Below are 19,135 nucleotides of genomic sequence, written 5' to 3'. Positions count from 1 at the left end.
AGCAGTTTTATTAGTCGCAATCATCTGTCTCTTTGGTTAATTAAAATGTATCAGATTAAGTACATACAAAGTAACAACTTCAGTTTTAAATTATTTAAATGTGCATCACTGATTTATAAAAATGACTGAACTCAGTTTACTTTGTCTTTGATTAACTGAGGTTTGAAGCTATTAACCTTGTATTTACACCACAGATTTGGGGTACTATATTGTGCTTCCTGGCTGAGCTATTCATGCAGCCTTAAATCCTTCTCTCCCCAACCTCATGTGTCCTATTCTATTTACCCACCAAACTACCCCTCTTCCCGATGTTTCCTCCCAATCAACTAATAGTTGTGCTAACATTTATTTTTCAGTTGAAAAAGAACTGAAAGTCTAGGAGGGAGTGGTAGTTAATCACTGGAAAATCTCAACTGGAATAAAACTCACAAATCTTGTTCTTGCAGCAGACAAGTTAGGTGACAATGGCATGTCCTTGAATTATGCAATAATGCCACATCACAATATTTTAATTATAGCATGCCCTTCAAAATGTTCCACCCCAATGAGTACTCCTGGTCAGTAAAATCAACATCAGCAAAAGGAATACTGCAACAACAATTGAGCATATATATTAATGTGTATGACAAACTGTTACGCAACCTGTCATAGCAATGTCCTACAAAGAAAGATTATAATTACCACCACTGTTTGCAATAAAAGCAATTCTGGAACTACCCCTTTGGTAGATTAGGCTTTTTAAATAACTTTTACCATTTAGAACCCCCATACCAACTATTTATATTTATATAGTGACACATTCACAATATTCTTTCTTGTAGGATTTGCTAGCATAGTATGAAAATAAGAGGCTGGTAACAGTTTTGTCTCTTTAAAAACCAGGACAAAAAACTTGTGGCCACCCAAAATGATACACATCTAGGCTGAGGGGTAGGAGTAAGGGGCTGTTATGCAAAAGGACAGTCTAGTACAGGGATATTCAACAGGCAGACCATGGGCCAAATCCGAACCACCAAATGCTTTTGAACAGACCTCAAAGCCTTTTTATTTACTTATTATCGTTATTGTAGTATGAAAAATGTTTCTCTGGAGTCTGGTCCTTGACCAAGAAATTTGGACCTTGACAAAAAAATAATTGACTACCCCGGTTTGCATTAAAAGACCTACCATAGACAAGCAATTCATAAAAGGCCAATGAACCTTTCTGTTCTAGTTTCACCAAACAATAACCAAATGTATTTTCCATTAAAAATACCAGCAAGGTTGGAAACTAGGGATAGGAACTTTGGATAATTATGTAATTATAACAATGTGAATTTTAAAAATCAGATAACCACAGTAATAATGAAATAAAGTGTTACTTTAAAATTATGACTATTACTGAAGATTATGATAAATTTTAGATATTTTTTCCCCATGAAAACATTGACAATGCTATTCTAATATTAACAGTTTAACTTTTAATATCCCCAGCACACAAACAACATATAGTGCAGCTATGAGGTAATTATTTTTTTCATGTACTGTGCATACAGCAACTTTAAAAATTTACAGCTATTTTAGACCATCTAATATATTTCCTAGCTGTATTTATTTTGTGAATAATTATTTTAAATTATGAAATATATTCCCCTGCAAATATTTTTGGGTTTTACTTAAGAGAATAGAACTGGATTTCTCAGTCTTTGCTGGGACCAGAAGCATTTTATTCTTGGCATTTTCAACCAGAAGAGGTTTAGCTAGTGCTCAGGGAAGCACTGCAAATAAGGAGAGAACAGATACAACAGGCAGACACTGGCCTAAAATTAAGAGGGGTGAAAACCTCAAAATAACCCTCAATGTACTTATTCGTTGCCTGAGGTGTCAGGGCATCTTCCTCTATAAGCACTACTGGCATCACGCTGAGTAGGTAAGAATCACACTAGGGTAAAATAAACTTTAAAAATATATATATATATATATAAAGCTTTTATAGTTCTCGTCCATTTATACGCACATTGCAAAGACATTGCCAACTCCTACAATATGAATTTTTAGCTTTGAGAGGTGCAGCAATCCACTTACATGATTAAGAAAGGATAGTTAAAATATTATTCAAAATATTCCTGTTCAACAACAGGAAAAAAAACATACACAAAGAGGAAAGTATGAGAATTTACGTTATTAATCAAAAGAGAAACTAATTATTAAACAAGAAAAACTAATTAACATTCTCTTGATAATAAATATTGTCATCTGAAATTCAAATACAAACTCAAACTGTTGATGTAAACTGCTCAAGTATGCATGCCCGGGGTAGTTTGTTTTGACAACACTATCTTCAAGCACAATTATTTCTGGTACTTTCAAGAAAGCACAAAGACTAACATGTCCAAACTGACTTGACCAAGTTATTATAAGCTCTCCACTTTAGTTATACATTAGTCAAAAATGCAGCAAACTTTATTTCAGTCAAAACAAGGGCAAATCACACAACTTTTTTTTCCATTTCTTATTTTAGCAAGAGCAATGCTTGCACATTTCATAGAGATTCTAGATAAATTTCATTTGTCTGGCAATTTATTTTCTGTGTACTGAATCATAATTCTAACAAGTGACTGATACTGACAAAATCGTAACATGCTGGCATGTATTTTACTAACATCATGCTGAGATGACTAGGATCTATGTCTGAAAAAAACAGAAAGAGCTTTGAATTTTTTTTCCTGCTGTAGAATAATACATTAAATATTACCATGCTGTTATTGGTTTCTAGTTATTTAAATTGCTGTAAAGCTATATATTTAAATCACATACTTAACTAAATGTTTGTAAGAATCAAAATCAGGCTTATTCTTATAGATAAATCTAAATGTAGCTTTTTTTTTTCATAAAGTGCTGCTGAATTTATTCAAGCTGCCTTTAAGATTACAATTCTACTAAAAACAGTAAATACTTAAATTTCTATGATAGCAAAAACACAAAATATATTTAATATAAGAACATTTTTCTAGAATTACTATACCTGTTCAAATAAGCAGCAATTTTCTAGCTTTGCCTTCAGGTTTCAATATTAATGTCTTGCACATCATTTTCTATTAATAAAGTGTCCGATTTGAGAAATGCAAGACATCTTGATACTTTAAATAAAATCTCAACAGCATGTAGTTACCAGTAACTATTTTCCTAAATCTAATATTTTAATACTTCTAATTCAACCTTTTATGTAAGTAAAGCTTTTAGAAAAATATCAAACTGTACTAGTCACTCACAATTAGGATTCCTGAAGTTTCGGGCAACACAATAGATACAGTACGTGGTTTTGCAACAGTCATCATTTTGATAATGATGCTTATAGTTCATGATGAAATCATCAGTTTTTAGATCTCTGCCATAACACATCCTATAAAATCATGAGAACTTGACTCTGAGAGGTTCTCACGCCTTCAGAATCAGTGAACATACTGGAACAAGCTGATACAAGCCCTCCTGACTTATCTACCACGAAAATCATCAGACTATATAAAGTATCCACTTCTTTAGTTTTCTGAAAGAAGGCAAGTGGATCATACCCCTATAAATCAATGGCTGTCTGACACATGTTTCTACCTGAATATTAAATATTGTACACATACTCACTCCCCTTGCCCCCACAGTCCCCTACACAGATGAAGAATGTTAAATGTTAGTCAAGCAGACCATTCTTCTATTAACTAGAGATTCTAATGCCCATGTCTTTTAATTGAATTAAGACAGACCCAAAATGGGAGTTGGTTTTATCCTTGAGACACTAGCCAGTCCTAATATACCCATTCAGACTGACCAGCTTTCAGACATTTGCTTAGACTGCCAGGAGATGCTATGCCAGGCAGGAGGGAGTGTTGGTTGGTCTCTGGAAAGACTGGGTCAGCTCTCAAGGGTGGAGCCAATCCCACTCTCCACCCTAACATCCCAGCCAGGGGAAAGAGGAGGAGGGATTCCAGCTGGCCTGGCAGGCTTGCCCCATACCACCTGCTGCTGCCAGAACCTACCCTTTGCCTTCTTCCCCCTCTTCTTTCATTCCTCCCTACAGCTCCACCTACCTATACTCTTTTTGTCCCATTTACCTTCTGAGTGAATGTTCCCTCAGCTTTCAGAAGAGCTTTTTTTTTTTTTTAAGAGCATCTCTAAAAAAAAACCCCAAAAAAACCAGGACACTTCTTTAGGTGCCTAAATATGCACATGGATGCCTAACTTTAGGCATCCAAGTCTGAAAACTTGGACTTCAGCTTTCTATGCACCCACTTGATATTACATATGGGTAATACATGTGCTTGACACATTTCAATGGGGAAAAAACTTCAGATAGATGTGGTCAGAAGAATGCATTCATTTTTTATTTAAATTCTTGTGTGCCAGCATATTTGATTTTAATTTTTCTGTTACAGTTCCTGTACTATAAGTTACTGGAGTGTTGATTTTTCCCTGACATCTTGCAACAGAGGAGCTGGCTTCAAATCAAATTATCCTTTCTAATGTGAAGAAGAGATTCTTGAAACCTGAAAAACTGAAAACATCAACAGTTTGAAACTGAAGAAAACTGCAAAAATATATTTAATGTTCCTTTATAAAATAAGCATTAAAGCAGAAAAATGAGTCTCCTCAAAGAGCGTAAACCAAAGAAACCTCATTACATCCCAAGGCCTCCAGGAAAACCATTTAAATATAAGTGTTTTCAGTGCCCCTTTACTTGCAATGAGAAATCCCACCTTTTTAACCATATGAAGTACGGTCTCTGCAAAAACTCAATTACTTTAGTATCAGAGCAGGATAGAGTTATCAAGTGCCCAAAGTCTGGTTCCTTGGAGCCCAAACAGATCAATCAGATAGAACCTACAGCTAAACCAACTTCTTCTAAATCTATCACAAACGGTCTATCAAATCTTGATTCTAAGCCTCAATATGCTTTTGCAAAAGATGATGCCAAGGAAAATGTAGAATTACAAAATCAGACAACAAATAAATCAGCTCAAGGACAAAAGCTTGTAATACAGAAGGAATTAACTCCTGCCAGTACTACCGCAGAAAGTGTAATCAACATGCAGCCTGGTTTGGATGGCATTGTAAGGCCCTCAGCTTTTGTTCCTGTAGGAGAGCACAGACATAGTAAAGGCCCAGAAACTAATGAGGTTGCTGAAATGATATCCCTGTCTAATTCGAACAACAAAAGCTTGCCTTTTCATGCAAAGTCTGCATTTCATGCTCCAAACCACCCATGGAAATCAGGTTCTACTTTTATCCCACCAGAGTTTCCACATAAAATTCCTCCCACAAAAGGTTTTGGTCCCATTCCACCTTACATGCATCCAATGATTCCAGAGTATTCACCCCCTTTTTATGAGCATGGACTGGCTATCTATGCACCTTACTTGCTTCCAAGTAACTCACCAGAGTGTGAAAACTCTGTGCTGTCTGTCTATGGGACCCAAGATCAAAGACATTTTCTTCCCCACCCTGGGCCACTCCCAAAGCCAATAAATCCATCATCATATGAGCACTACCGATTACTTCCACAATATCATTCCAGTCCCCCAGTGCCATATGGATTTTGTAGACCAACAGATCCTCCATTTTATAGATTTCCACATGTAGCTGGTATTAGTAGAGATACAAGTTCTCATCTAATGGAGGAAACTACCTTGCTGTACCCAACTTCTTCAAGTCCATCTCAACAATACTCATTAAGCTCCCATAAAAAGCAGACTGATTATGAAAAAGAAATTCCACTGCTGCATGCCAAAAACCATTCAAAAGAAGACCCAAATGAAAGAGAAAATGCCAAAATGAGCCCCCGTGCAGGGAGCGCAGCAACAGGCTCACCTGGTAGACCCAGCCCAACTAACTTCACTCAGACAAGCCATGTTTGTGAAGGCCTGTTTGACCTCTCTAACAAACCATCTTCCACTGTAACTGGGAAGTATGACCAACAGGAAGAAAATTTCTCAGCCCTCAGACTTGCGAGGAAAAGCATAGATCAATCAACTCTACTTCAAAATATGCAGAACCAGCAAGATAGAGATTCATCTATCAGGTAAAAAAAAAAAAAAAAAAAACCCTTTGCAAATTGCTTTTTCAGGATTTACTAGGGGAAAACAAAGACAACTCTATTCATATTTTAAATGTCTAGTATATGAAATATTACACTGTTGGGATGTTTAAAAAATGTTTTAAAATATTCTATGTATATCTATGCAAAGTATAATACCAGCACCCATAAAACCTGTAAGTACAGTGGTTACATAATTGAGCTTGCCAGCTTTCCTTAAATATATAACTTCATTACTATCTGCATTTCCCTATACCTACTCTAAAGAAATATCCAGAACACTACCAAATCTGATATTAGCTACAGTGATTTTCACATTTAAAGGGTGCCCAATGTAGTTAGAGTTCTGGTCAAACTATTCTCCTCCTTCTACCCCCCATCAGAAAATAAAAAACTTAATGAATTATGTTTTTTGTTTCCATTTCTTTCAGTATTCACGTCACTGGGGAAGATACACATGTTCAGACTGAATGTCAAGCAAAGAATGAGGCCTCTCTGTCCAACACAGAGGACGACACAGGGATAACTCCGCTTAATCTTTCAAAGAAGCCTGACACACACACAGGAGTTGTTCATGAACACCTGTACAAAAATGCTTCCAAAATGGAAATTCAGAGTTTTATTGAATTGCAAGACATGCCTCTGAATCTCTCAGTGAAAGATTCCTATAACACCGTCAGCCTGAAAACTTCATTTCAGCATTCATCACATGATGCTGGGACTGCCACCACTCCAAACAATGAAAATGAAAATTCTGAAGATGTATACAACACAATGAATCCTAACAGTGCCTGTGACAAGCCTTCTTTCACAGCACAGAGTACTGAAGTCCAAGATTTAAGAGTAATTGACAATTCTGATGAACAAAAACAAACAGCAGCTGTTGCTCTTTGTCAGCTAGCTGCATATAGTCCTAGTAAAATGAGACTGGACAAGGAAGAACAAAGTTCTCAAGACTGTAGTACTCCATGTACAGAGCCTACCCTCAGTTCTTCAGATACTCAGGATAATCACCGCAATCACAAAGCAAAAGGACAAAAAAGGACAAATCAAAAAGAATCCGCAAAAGCACAGCAAGGGTCTAAAAGAGTAAGACCCAATGACTGCAGCAGAGTGTTTACTCTAAGAAAGAGAACACGAGTATCATAATATTATTTCACTTGCTAATATATTTCCTTTTACATCATGGAGCAACTGTTAAACTTATCTGCTAGATTACACAGTTTCTCTGTACCGACATCTTTTTCTGTTTGTTTGGCTGACTTTTTTGTTTGGACCATAAGAAGCTGTGTATAAACTACCATGTAAATAGAATGTGTTTATAATTTTGTACTAATGTTTTTAAGTAATTGAAATTTCCTATGTGTAAACTCAGATTTTCATGAGAAACTTTTGCATTCATAACTTAAGCCAATCAAAGTACATGAGATGGATGTTTAATGTTTTTGGGAATTGCAATATGGTAAAATACTTTTTACATCTGCTTTTACTACAAGACTTATAAACTTTAGAAACAATAAATATACTGTTCATCATGTGCTGTCATATCATATTTAACTTAATTTTGTTTAATTAATCTAATTTTTTTTGTTCCTAGCAAATAATTTTTCTTTAATTCTGCAGTAGTTTAAATTCAGCTTAAAATTTAAATTTGTTATTTAGACCTTAGTTTGAAAACTCTGTTTTGAATGTGAATATACCACAATGGTTGTACTGAAGAAACATTCATAAATTTAAGATCTTGGGTACACACAAGCTTGCACCAGTTTAATTAAATCAATTCAGTTAAAATAGTGCAAATCTCTGCATGAGCACTTTTATTCCAGCTTCAGAGGCTTACTTTGGTTTAAATTAAACTTGTTCTTCATCAAATTAGTCCTGCAGGAGAACACAGACATAGCAAAGGCCCAGAAACCAATTTAGCCAGCTAAGAACAGGTTTAAATTTAAACCAAAGTAAGTTCTCAAGTTGAAATATAAGTGCTCACACAGGGTTTGCACCAGTTTAACTGAAACAGTTTAAATTTACAGCTTGAATTAAACCAGTACAACTCTGTGTGCAGACAAGCCCTGAGGCTGGGATTTTCCAAGGAGTTAAGTGTCCAAATTCCATTGAAGTTCAACAGGATTTGGGCACCTAACACCCCTAGACTCCTTTGGAAATCCCAGCCTAAAAGGATAGTTATGCCAATAATTTATTTCACTTGAGGAAAGCACTGCTGGTGAAGGTTTCAATTTCAGTAAATATGTATCACTAATTCTGGATCTTAATGTGCTTTTGCAGACAAACCATTTTCTAATTCTATAATTGTGTATAAGAACTTCTCATTTTTCAAATAAAGCTGTGTACTGTACTTTAATTACTAATTCCATATATGTTAATGATTAAGGAATAAATTGTCTATGTTGTTATTGTTAGTAAAGTGTGTTTTGCACAAAAAATAATCAATAGCAGATTAAACATAACTATTGGCTTTTGAGCTAGCAATTAAAGTAAATCATGGCCTAGCATATCAGTCACTTATCTTATTATATTAAGATGAGTTTCCTTCACTGGAAAGCTACAGGTGAATGAATCTGCATACTGTACATCCCAGCCATTTGGGAAATTACAGGCACTCCCTAAAATCCCACAAAGATGTTATCCAGACAAGCTTTGCCAAAGGTTTAACAAAAAACTGTACTGCTTATGATTCATAAATAATCATCATGTTTGGACTTGTACAGCAGCTGCTAATGTAACTGGTATTAAAAAATTGAAACTGCCCAATCAGTTTGAGTAAAACAAAGAAAGATCAATCATAAACCAATTTAAACCATATGTACACCTTTCACATCAACTAATTACTCAGATACAGGAAATCCCCATTTATACAAAAGACAGCAATGGCCATAAAATGCATTTAAAGAAGAACGGATGCTTTTCAATGCAACTGATGCACTTTGGGGGCATAATCTAATTTCCAGATAATATGGTATCTTGGGATAAGATGGATTTGGCTAGGCAAGGTTCTGCTAGATATAATATTAACTGCAGACTACAGGAATTAGATGTTTGATAATTCTAACAACCGACACTAATAACTTGGTTACTAATTTACATTCCTTCATGAGGAAAAAAAAGATTTCCCACAGATTTTCAAACAGAATACCAATTTGAGTTTGAACAGAGGAACTAGGCCAATGAAAGCCAACCAGAAGAGGCCAATGAAATCCAACTGTCATGAATTCTGGCTATTTCTGAGTATGGTGTAAGATACCTATAATGTACCTAACTGTATAATACCAAATGATGAAGAGAGTAGGGAGAATTTCTCCCTGATCCCAGCTGGTATTCAGTTTAATTCCTTGAAGTATGAAGATAAATGACAAGGGTTACTTTATCCTTAGTACTGTACATACAATTGTTACTAGAGCCCAATTTTTATTTTTATTTTTTGAGCAGGACTAAGCCAATTTCATCAATACACCTCTACCTCGATATAACGCTGTCCACGGGAGCCAAAAAATCTCACTGCATTATAGGTGAAACCGCGTATATCGAACTTGCTTTGATCCGCCAGATTGCGCAGCCCTGCCCCGCCACTCCCCCCCCCCCCCCCGGAGCATTGCTTTACCGCGTTATATCAGAATTCATGTTATATTGGGATAGAGATGTAATATACCAAGGCAGTGAGTTCCATAGATTAGCTACACATTAGGTATGTCTACACAGGTTTGAGCCCAGGCTAAAGCCTAACCACCCTTGCATCCACACACCAATTGTGCTAATCTAGAGTTTGGACCTAGAGTCCCGGGACCCTGTATGGCTGGAGGGTCCAAGCCCATGTTAAGCTGGGACCTAGGATCCTGAGCCCTATTGCTTTCTTGTGTGCATGCGGCCCCAGCTAGACTCAGGTCCTGGAAGTTCTCCAGATGTATCCCAGAGTTTCCAGCAGAATGTTACTCAACCTAATGGTGGAGAGCCAATTCTCAGATTACATGGTAGTTCAAAGTGTTCTCAAACTGCAGTCGTTCTACTGAGACAGCCACCAAAGGAGCTAATTATGCAGTTTATGTACTCATGTGCTCCTTATGGGCACCTGAGTCCCATCAATAGCAGTAGCATTTTCCCACAGTGCAACACATTCTTAGGACTAGAGTGTCGACACAGTGGGGGGTGAGACACAGGCTGCTAGGCATTCTGGGATAGGACTACTTTGACTTCAGTCTGGGCACTGCACTGTGGACACCAGAGCCCTAGACCTAGGGTTAAAATACAATGTAGACACTCAAGCCCATTGTTCCCTGACACAGGCAACTGACTCAAGTCCCACTAACCCTCGGCTTACATTGCTGTGTCGACATACCCAGAGATACTTTTTAAGATTCCTTGTACCCATTTTCATGTTTGTGCAAGCTTGCTTGCAGCTTTCTTCACAAGTCCACCTATTGGAAAGGACAGACCTGAGCAACTGGCTGATCTCCTCCATCCCATTCATTACTGACTCATATATTTTCATAGCCAAACTTCATAATCTTATTTTATAAAAACATGTTCTCATGCCTCTTTACCACATGTTCTCTTACCACCATGCCTCCAAAATTCCCACTGCCCTTCTCAGAATCTCCTTCCACACTGAAAACAGTCTATTCTTACTCTAGCTATTCTTATCCCAAGCCTTTAAAAAAAAAAAATCCATTGCAGGACTTCAACTTCCACCCACCTATTAGTCATTTTGCTTAATGGCCTTCTGTGAGGAACTTCATCAAAGGCCATTTTAAACTACACCCACCCGTTCTCCTTTACCTGTTTTAATTTTCAACTGTGTTCTAACAGAGTTAAAAGAGGCATGGTTCATACTAGGAGGTTAAATGCTAGTTTGCCCACTATATTCAGACTGATGCTTTATAACTTACTAGCTAAACTTTTCTCTTTTTTTTTTCTTGTTATTTAAAGCAAGATTTACCAACCTACAATTTCCCAAACCACCCTCAGCACTTTCATTAACAATAGATGGATACAATGTTGACTCGCCTTCCTGAAGATAAGCTCTTTTCTAATGATAAGGTATATGTTTTTTGTAAGTAGAACAGATACTTCGCTCCGTAGATCATTAAAGCTCTTGTATGAAATGCCCTTCAGCTCAGGGTGGTGTAATTTATTTTCTCAAGTTATTCTACATCTTTAATATCCACCCACCCTAGATAGTGCCTCGTCTTCAGTCCCTGTAAGGAGTCCTCTTTAAAGGTAGCCTAATGTAGCAAAACACACAGGGGGTGAGACACAGGAACATTTTATGCACGCTACTAACCTCTGTATCAGATAAGTGATGGTGACTGCAGAAAGTTGAGAAAGAGACAACAACCTACTAGACAGTAATAATGGGTAATTCAATTACTGGTATAAACTTGTTGAATGTCATATCAGGACATGGTTTAGAGAAGTTATGTCTCCATACTATCAGCTATTGTTTCTTGGAACAGTTTGTTCTGGGCCCTAAAAGAGGAGAGGTTACTCTTGACTAGAGCTGGTTGAAATTCAAGATTTCCAATCCAGGAGAAATTTTGACATTTTGAAGTTTTCTTTCATCGTAAATCAGAACAAAAAGTCAAAATTTTGAAATTTCCCACAACGCTGTTTTGACAAGATCAAAGTGTTTCATTTACAGTATATCAAAACAAAAAATCAAAATGAAGTGCTTCAGCCTTATATAAACAAAGCACTTGGGTGATTTTTCATGGCAAATTTTTCAACCAGCTCTTAAGCGTGCTTTGCATCCTGCTGTTTGAAACTGCAGTAGGCCAATGCACACTAGGGAACTTTTTATATGGCAACAGAACAGTCCATATGGAGAGTTAGTGCATAGCACACTGAAGCAATGTAGATTTATATCCCAGCTTGCCATGCAGTAAGTGCTCGGGTACACATGCACTTAGTCTGAGTCACCCAGGAGTTGGTTCAGAAGTATGGTTGCACAAGCAGATCACAGTAGGAGTGGATGATGATACTCTTGAGCAATTCCACTCTTTATTCAATGAGTATTGACAGAAGGTGGGAAAGGACAGATGCTTCTTCCTCCTAAAGGAACTGTATGCAGTGCATCTTGTCTCCCTCACCTGTGAGGTGTGCATACAGAAAGCTGCTTAAAGTGTTACTGAAGAGATACAGAATCTGATATTTTCAGTATGCTGCTAAACATCCAGTGCTGTTGAGTTCCTGGCCCAATGTTTGGGGGAAAGTGGGGCATCAAGGAGAGCTAGCTGCCTGAAGCTTAATCCAGATAAGACTGAGATTGTGACACTGATTAGTTGGGAGAAGCAACTGGAAGATATGGAAATAACAACATCTCCTTTAATTGAGGATACATACCCTTCATTTGTGACTTATATTTGCAACCCAGAGGGTAGGACTGGGGCCCTAGTTGCTGTTAAATGATCAAATAGCAGCAGTGTCCAGGAATTTTTTTTTTTCTAATCTGTGTCTACCTAGAGATTGTGACCATTTCTTTCAGATGTAGACCTTGCTACCATAAGCCATGCTTTTGTCACCTCAAAACTGGATTACTGTAATGCACTCTTATACGGGGATACACCTTACATCAAAGTGGCAAGACAGAACAGCCCACTTATAAAGCAGAATTTTTTGTGAGAAAGCATGACTTCTATGCTGCATATCCTGCACTGGCTGCCTTCAGGGTGGAGTTTGAAAATGTGGGTTTTGATCTATAAAGCCCTAAATGGAAAGGAGGGGAGGAAAAGGGGGGTTGGTGTTGTTGTGAACCTGTTACAGGGCCCTGTTAAAGATTACCACTATATTATTTTATCAAGGTTCATTTTGAGGATATAGGTATTCAATTGTTTAAATAAGAGTATCACAGACAGAGATATAAAGACAACTATATCATAAGCAGGAATTCTGCAGGAGAGTCATTACATTCTCAGATCACAAAATGTAGATGTGCAATCAAAGTAAACAGGCTGCTGCAAAGCAGAATGGGTTTTTTTTTCCATCTTTCTTTACCCCTCAGAATGTCCATGAAAAAATTTGATGGTCAAAAACCCACAGATTAATACATATATAGCCCATGCATATTCAGATAAGATTTACTGATGTTTGTACTGTTAACATCTATGTGGGGGAGGTATAACTGTCATCCCCACTTCATACATGTTGAAAGCTGAGGCTAAGAGGTAAAGTGATGTGGCTCAATGTCATACAGCAAATTACTGGCAGAGCCAGGATTCCAACCAACCACAGTTGATTCCAAACTTCCTGGAACCCCTTAATTTACAGTTGACATTCTCCATATTATTACTGAAAAATGTTGCATTATCAGCCTATCAGATTCCAGATATAAAAGGTCTAAGACTCCAATTCTGTAAGGACTTACACACATGCTTAACTTTTTGAGTTCAATGGTGCTATTCATGTACCTAGTGTTAACCATAATATATAAATTTGAAGGACTGGGGCCAAAGTAATTAGGTAGTGGTATCAGCAGAAAGATATTTGCATGGTACCAAGATTTTCTGTGTAGGAGGAAAACCTCAAATTATACAGAAATAAAAAAAGGAGGCTCTGCCAATTTATGATAAGTGAACTATTTTAAGCCATGATAAAAGACCTCCTGTATTCCTGACCTATACAACTTTGGCCTTTGTCATTTCATGGAGACAGAGAATGAAGAGAAGCAGTACTGAAATAAAGAGAATATAAAGAATCAATAGATTTTTCAAAACAGGACAAAAGATTGAGGCCATGAAGTTTTCACTGATGTGATACCGGAGCTTTTCTATACATATACTATATACAGCTTTGAAAATTAACACTTTGTCCACTCCGTCTCAATCATTTCAACTATACGGCAAATTACTTGAATAGTGAGGCAAGACAATTATTTCAAGTCAGTCCTCTACTCTAAGCAACTAAAACCAAAGTCTGGTGCCTGGGAATTTAGGCGAGTTCACAAAAATTGGTTAACGTAGAAAAGTAGGCAAGCTTTTCTATCCAGCCTTACCTTCTTCCAATACAAGCACTTCAACAACATCTAATAATCATTTTCAGTTGTTGGGTGGAGGCAGGTTGTTTTGTTCTCGGGGGCGGGGGGGAAGAGGCAGGTTGTTTCAATTTGTATTTTAAATTTTCCTATATATAAACACTGCCAAAGTTCTTTACAACACTTGGTAGATTAGAAGAATATGGCACTTTTTAATAGTTAAAATACACATAACAAAAAGAGCGTCCTTATCTCAAAGTGCTTACAATCTAATAACCTTGTGGTATTAGATTTTAAGCACATAGACTCTTGTACTCTGCCCTGTCCCATGGTGCCCAAAAAATTCTTGCAACCATTACTGTGTATGAAATGCATGCAAAGATATTTCTACAAAATAATCAATGCCAATGTTACTGATTGCAGAAGTCAAATAATGACTAACATAAATTACTAAAATTCTAATTTACACCAGGTTTTTCACTTCTGATTAAGTAGTACAGATTAATGCAAACTCTCAACCTAAATATGCAAGTTAACGATCAATTAGTTAACTTGTGTATACACATAATTTAAAAGTAGAATAAATGCATTAACAGACATATAGTATATAAAACTATTATATACGGTCACATTAATAAATCCTAGTAATTATTTTGGAGAGCAAATTTATTTATTTGGTTTTAAAGAACACCCAAGACAATGAATTGTATTGACAAAGATGTCTTAAATGTCTTTCATGGATGTTGCTACAGCCATTACTAGTCCCACTTATGTCAGTGAATACGAGTCTGTTGCCAAATACAGAACTCTCATGCTATTATATAGTATTACTGTGTAGACTTATTGGGGTTCAAGAAACTTACCATCTGTGATTCGGGAAGGGAGTAACAATCCTCTCCTGCCTAATTCAGCCAGAGCCAGACATCCGCCATGCCAAGAATTGTCCGTTTCCTGGAAACTAATTTTAGAACACAGAAACACTTAAGTATAACTTGAGCTTTCTGGGTTTTATCATGTGTAATCCAAATAATTATTTGTCTACTGCAGTTTGTATTCACATCTTTACTCTTCAAGTAAATGTTTCTCCAATTTAATTTATTCACCATTGCCAGCTCATCACAAAATCCAAGATGGTAATCCTGTGAAAGAGAATCCAAGGAAGCAACTGAAGCTACTTATTACTTTGGATAGTTCTATGAATTTCAATGTACACTTAAGTTTATGAAATCTAGTTGTTAATTAGAATTCATCTAGACATCTAAAACATACAAACAGGCTGTGCTGAAATAGAACTTAAAGATACCAAGCCTGAAGTTGGACTTATTGAAGAATTTTCTGTTGGGTCTACTTGCTAACCAGTTTGCCACACCTAGTGCTGATTTAAAAGTCCTGGCCTCTCTGCATAAGGTCTAGTTATATAGCATATATAACATTAGTGGATGTGCAGGTGAATGAGCCCTTGATGGTGTGGCTGATGTGGTTGGGTCCTCTGATGGTGTCGCCAGAGTAGATATGGGGACAGAGTAGGCGCATTATCCACGATCTACAACCTATCCTGGAAAATGATCCCTCACTCTCACAGACCTTGGGAGGCAGGCCAGTCCTCGCTTACAGACAACCCCCAACCTGAAGCAAATACTCACCACACCACAGAAACACCAACCCAGGAACCAATCCCTGTAGCAAACCTCGTTGCCTACTCTGTCCCCATATCTACTCTGGCGACACCATCAGAGGACCCAACCACATCAGCCACACCATCAAGGGCTCATTCACCTGCACATCCACTAATGTTATATATACTATCATGTGCCAGCAATGCCCCTCTGCCATGTACATTGGCCAAACCGGACAGTCCCTCCGCAAAAGAATAAATGGACACAAATCGGACATCAGGAATGGTAACATACATAAGCCAGTAAGTGAACACTTCAATCTCCCTGGTCATTCTATTACAGATTTAAAAGTCACTATCATTGAACAAAAAAACTTCAGAAACAGACTTCAAAGAGAAACAGCAGAACTAAAATTCATTTGCAAATTCAACACCATTAATCTGGGCTTGAATAGGGACTGGGAGTGGCTGGCTCATTACAGAAGCAGCTTTTTCTCTCCTGGAATTGACACCTCCTCATCTGTTATTGGGAGTGGACTACATCCACCCTGATTGAATTGGTCCTGTCAACACTGGTTCTCCACTTGCGAAGTAACTCCCTGCTCTCCATGTGTCAGTATATAATGCCTGCATCTGTAACTTTCACTCTATGCATCCGAAGAAGTGAGGTTTTTACTCACGAAAGCTTATGCCCAAATAAATCTGTTAGGGTACGTCTACACTTACTGGAGGGTCCGACGGCAGGCAATCGATGTTCTGGGATCGATTTATCGTGTCTGATTTAGACGCGATAAATCGATCCCGGAAGTGCTCGCCGTCAACGCCGGTACTCCAGCTCGGCGAGAGGAGTACGCGGCATCGACGAGGGAGCCTTCCTGCCGCGTCTGGACCCGCGGTAAGTTCGGACTAAGGTACTTCGAATTCAGCTACGTTATTAACGTAGCTGAATTTGCGTATCTTAGTCCGAAGTGGGGGGGTAGTGTGGACCAGGCCTTAGTCTTTAAGGTGCCACCAGACTCCTTGTTGTTCATGCTTGTATTGTGTTAATAGCAGGCAGCTGTAACACAGCACCCAAGCCCATCTCTCTCTGAATTTGATTTCTGAAATGTTTTGAGGTTGGGTTTTGTATTTTTTTTTAAACCTTGAGGGAAGGTAAAGCTTTCTAACCCTGGAGCAATGAAACATCTCACTGGTCTGGTTCTTTGTGTTGACACAGTGTGGTTGCTTAGCCACCTAAACTGGACAATTTTTTAATTGGGCAGCTCAAGATTCTAAGTGAAACTGGTTCACATGCTTAGTATCACATTAATCTACAAGCCAAAAAAAAGTCCCACAGAATATCAACTATGATGGTGGTTTAAAAATAAATGTTGATGGAGGGAGGGGGGAGAAGAATCACAGAATTTGTGACTCCCCTAGAAAAAAGCAGCATCAATCATTTGTATTAATTAGTTCCTCCTGTTTTTTATTCTTCTTCTTAGTCACTTACTCTCTGGTCTGAGGTGTAATATATAATGTGGTTTCTCTCTTCTTGATCCAGACAAAAATACATTTTCTACATATTTTGATTGACATTCTATGAGACCATTATTGCTAACAGTTTCTGAGTATCCTCAGAGATTTTAAAAAAGGTACATCTAGTTCTTCGTCCCCAGAGTGAGATTATCTGAGTATAAAATATTTCCAAATCTACTCCAACATTCAAAAAATAAAGCAGATAAGACTCAGTTTCCTGCTACACAAAGGGAATGTCTATTTGGTGAGTTAGTGTGCAGTAAACTGGGGTGTAAATCTACAATGCTCTAGCCTGTTGCAGACTAACTGGCTGCGTTTACCCTCCTATCATGCGCTAAAAGTTCTGTAGTGTCCTTTCACAGAATATCACAGTTGGAAGGGACCTCAGTAGGTCATCTTGTCCAACCCCCTGCTCAAAGCAGGACCAGACAGATTTTTGCCCCCAATCCCTAAATGGCCCCCTCAAGAATTGAACTCACAACCCTGGGTTTAGCAGACCAATGCTCAAACCACTGAGCTATCCCTCCCCCACTTTGAACTACTGCTGGTTCATTCTTAGACATTTCTTTATTTGAATACTCCCATTACAAGAAATTCTTACATATGTTTTATTTAGGTTACAAATGATAATCTGCAAGCCAACATCTGACACACAGTTACTACACTCCTTAAATTGTTCCTGGGCATGCTAGAGGCTACATACAAGAAAAAAAACACATCTAAGGCGGAACATTTAATACTGACTAGATGCTTGCAAAGTTGCCTACACTGAGTAACAAAAGGTAGGTATGGATCCTGTATGCAATATGCTGATATAGTTTTTAGCAAGACAACCATGACCATACACTTCCACATCAAGAAGCCAAGCATTACTTCTGAACTTTTAACTCTAGGACAAGTAACCTGCAAACCAAACGTACATGTACTCCTCAGCTTTTCTGCTGATTTTAAACACAATAGGCAACTTTGAATGGGAAGAAAAGGGTTTCATAGCAATTTAGTTTTCACATATGCAACAATTCTGCTCTTACATGTACAAGAAAACATTCCATCTTTCTTTTTATACTTTTGAATCAATTTTGCAGTGTTCGGGGGGGAGGGATAGCTCAGTGGTTTGATCATTGGCCTGCTAAACCCAGGGTTGTGAGTTCAACCCTTGAGGGGGCCACTTAGGGATCTGGGGCAAAATAAGTACTTGGTCCTGCTAGTGAAGGCAGGGGGCTGGACTCAATGACCTTTCAAGGTCCCTTCCAGTTCTAGGAGATAGGATATCGCCAATAATTAATTAATTAAAACTACATCAGTACTAGACAGAGCCACAAACAGTGTAGGAGGACACTGTTCAAACTTTCCCACACTGCTCTGCCAATGCACCTCACCCCTGACCTGAAACATGCCACATTGCAAATAATAGCTGTGTGAAGAAATATTCACTAGATACCTAGGATAGGAAAGACCACCAAGTTCAATTTCACATATAGCATATCACAACTTGAACACAGATCTGTCATGAAAAAGTTAGTGCACTAATCCAAATCACCACCTACCACCACAAAATTCTGTTCTATTCTTTCTAGGAGACCCTAACAATGAGGTCCAAACTTGCATGAACATTAAAGTTCCAAAAGTACTTTTCACACATGTAGGTGTTTGCCCCGTGCCCTTGGCCAAAATTCAAATTCTCCTTATCGTTTTATATGTGCTCTGGGCCAGGTGCCTGCCTGAATGTGGCCCTCCCACTCCAGAAATGGCCACATGGCAGCTGTAAAATTATGTACACAGCACAGGAGCATATTGAGATCCAAGGATGCAAGCCATTGCATAAATACAAAATAGCATTACCTAAAGCAGTCCAACAGAGACCCAACCACATCATCAGCTAACTCTTTTGGAAGCCTTCCAGTTATTCTACCAATCCTGCAAAAAAAGAGAAGAAAAGTGATGTGTTGTATAATTACAGTAA

At 37.9% G+C, this 19,135-nt stretch overlaps 2 protein-coding genes across 3 annotated transcripts in view; one reads left to right on the top strand and one right to left on the bottom strand.

Annotated features, from left to right (window-relative positions):
- The window catches only part of TBCD (tubulin folding cofactor D), a 256,774-nt gene that overhangs the window by 190,338 nt on the left and 47,301 nt on the right, over window positions 1–19,135 (bottom strand). For both annotated transcript variants that reach the window (XM_024217615.3, XM_026654436.1), the window contains exons 13-14: window positions 19,015–19,089; window positions 14,906–15,000 (exon numbers count right to left, since the gene is read on the bottom strand). In XM_024217615.3, the coding sequence (XP_024073383.2) occupies window positions 14,906–15,000; window positions 19,015–19,089 (170 nt within the window). The remainder of the gene's footprint in view (window positions 1–14,905; window positions 15,001–19,014; window positions 19,090–19,135) is intronic.
- On the top strand, window positions 4,611–7,213 carry ZNF750 (zinc finger protein 750). Its single transcript, XM_024217616.2, has 2 exons — window positions 4,611–6,049; window positions 6,496–7,213. Exons 1-2 carry the CDS (start codon window positions 4,611–4,613, stop codon window positions 7,211–7,213), a joined length of 2,157 nt encoding a protein of 718 aa, XP_024073384.1.

The sequence above is a fragment of the Terrapene carolina genome, unplaced genomic scaffold (genome assembly GCF_002925995.2).
Source record: "Terrapene carolina triunguis isolate 2854851 unplaced genomic scaffold, T_m_triunguis-2.0 Scaffold192, whole genome shotgun sequence".
NCBI classification, from domain to species: Eukaryota; Metazoa; Chordata; order Testudines; family Emydidae; genus Terrapene; species Terrapene triunguis.
This window is presented reverse-complemented; position numbering and strand designations above follow the sequence as displayed.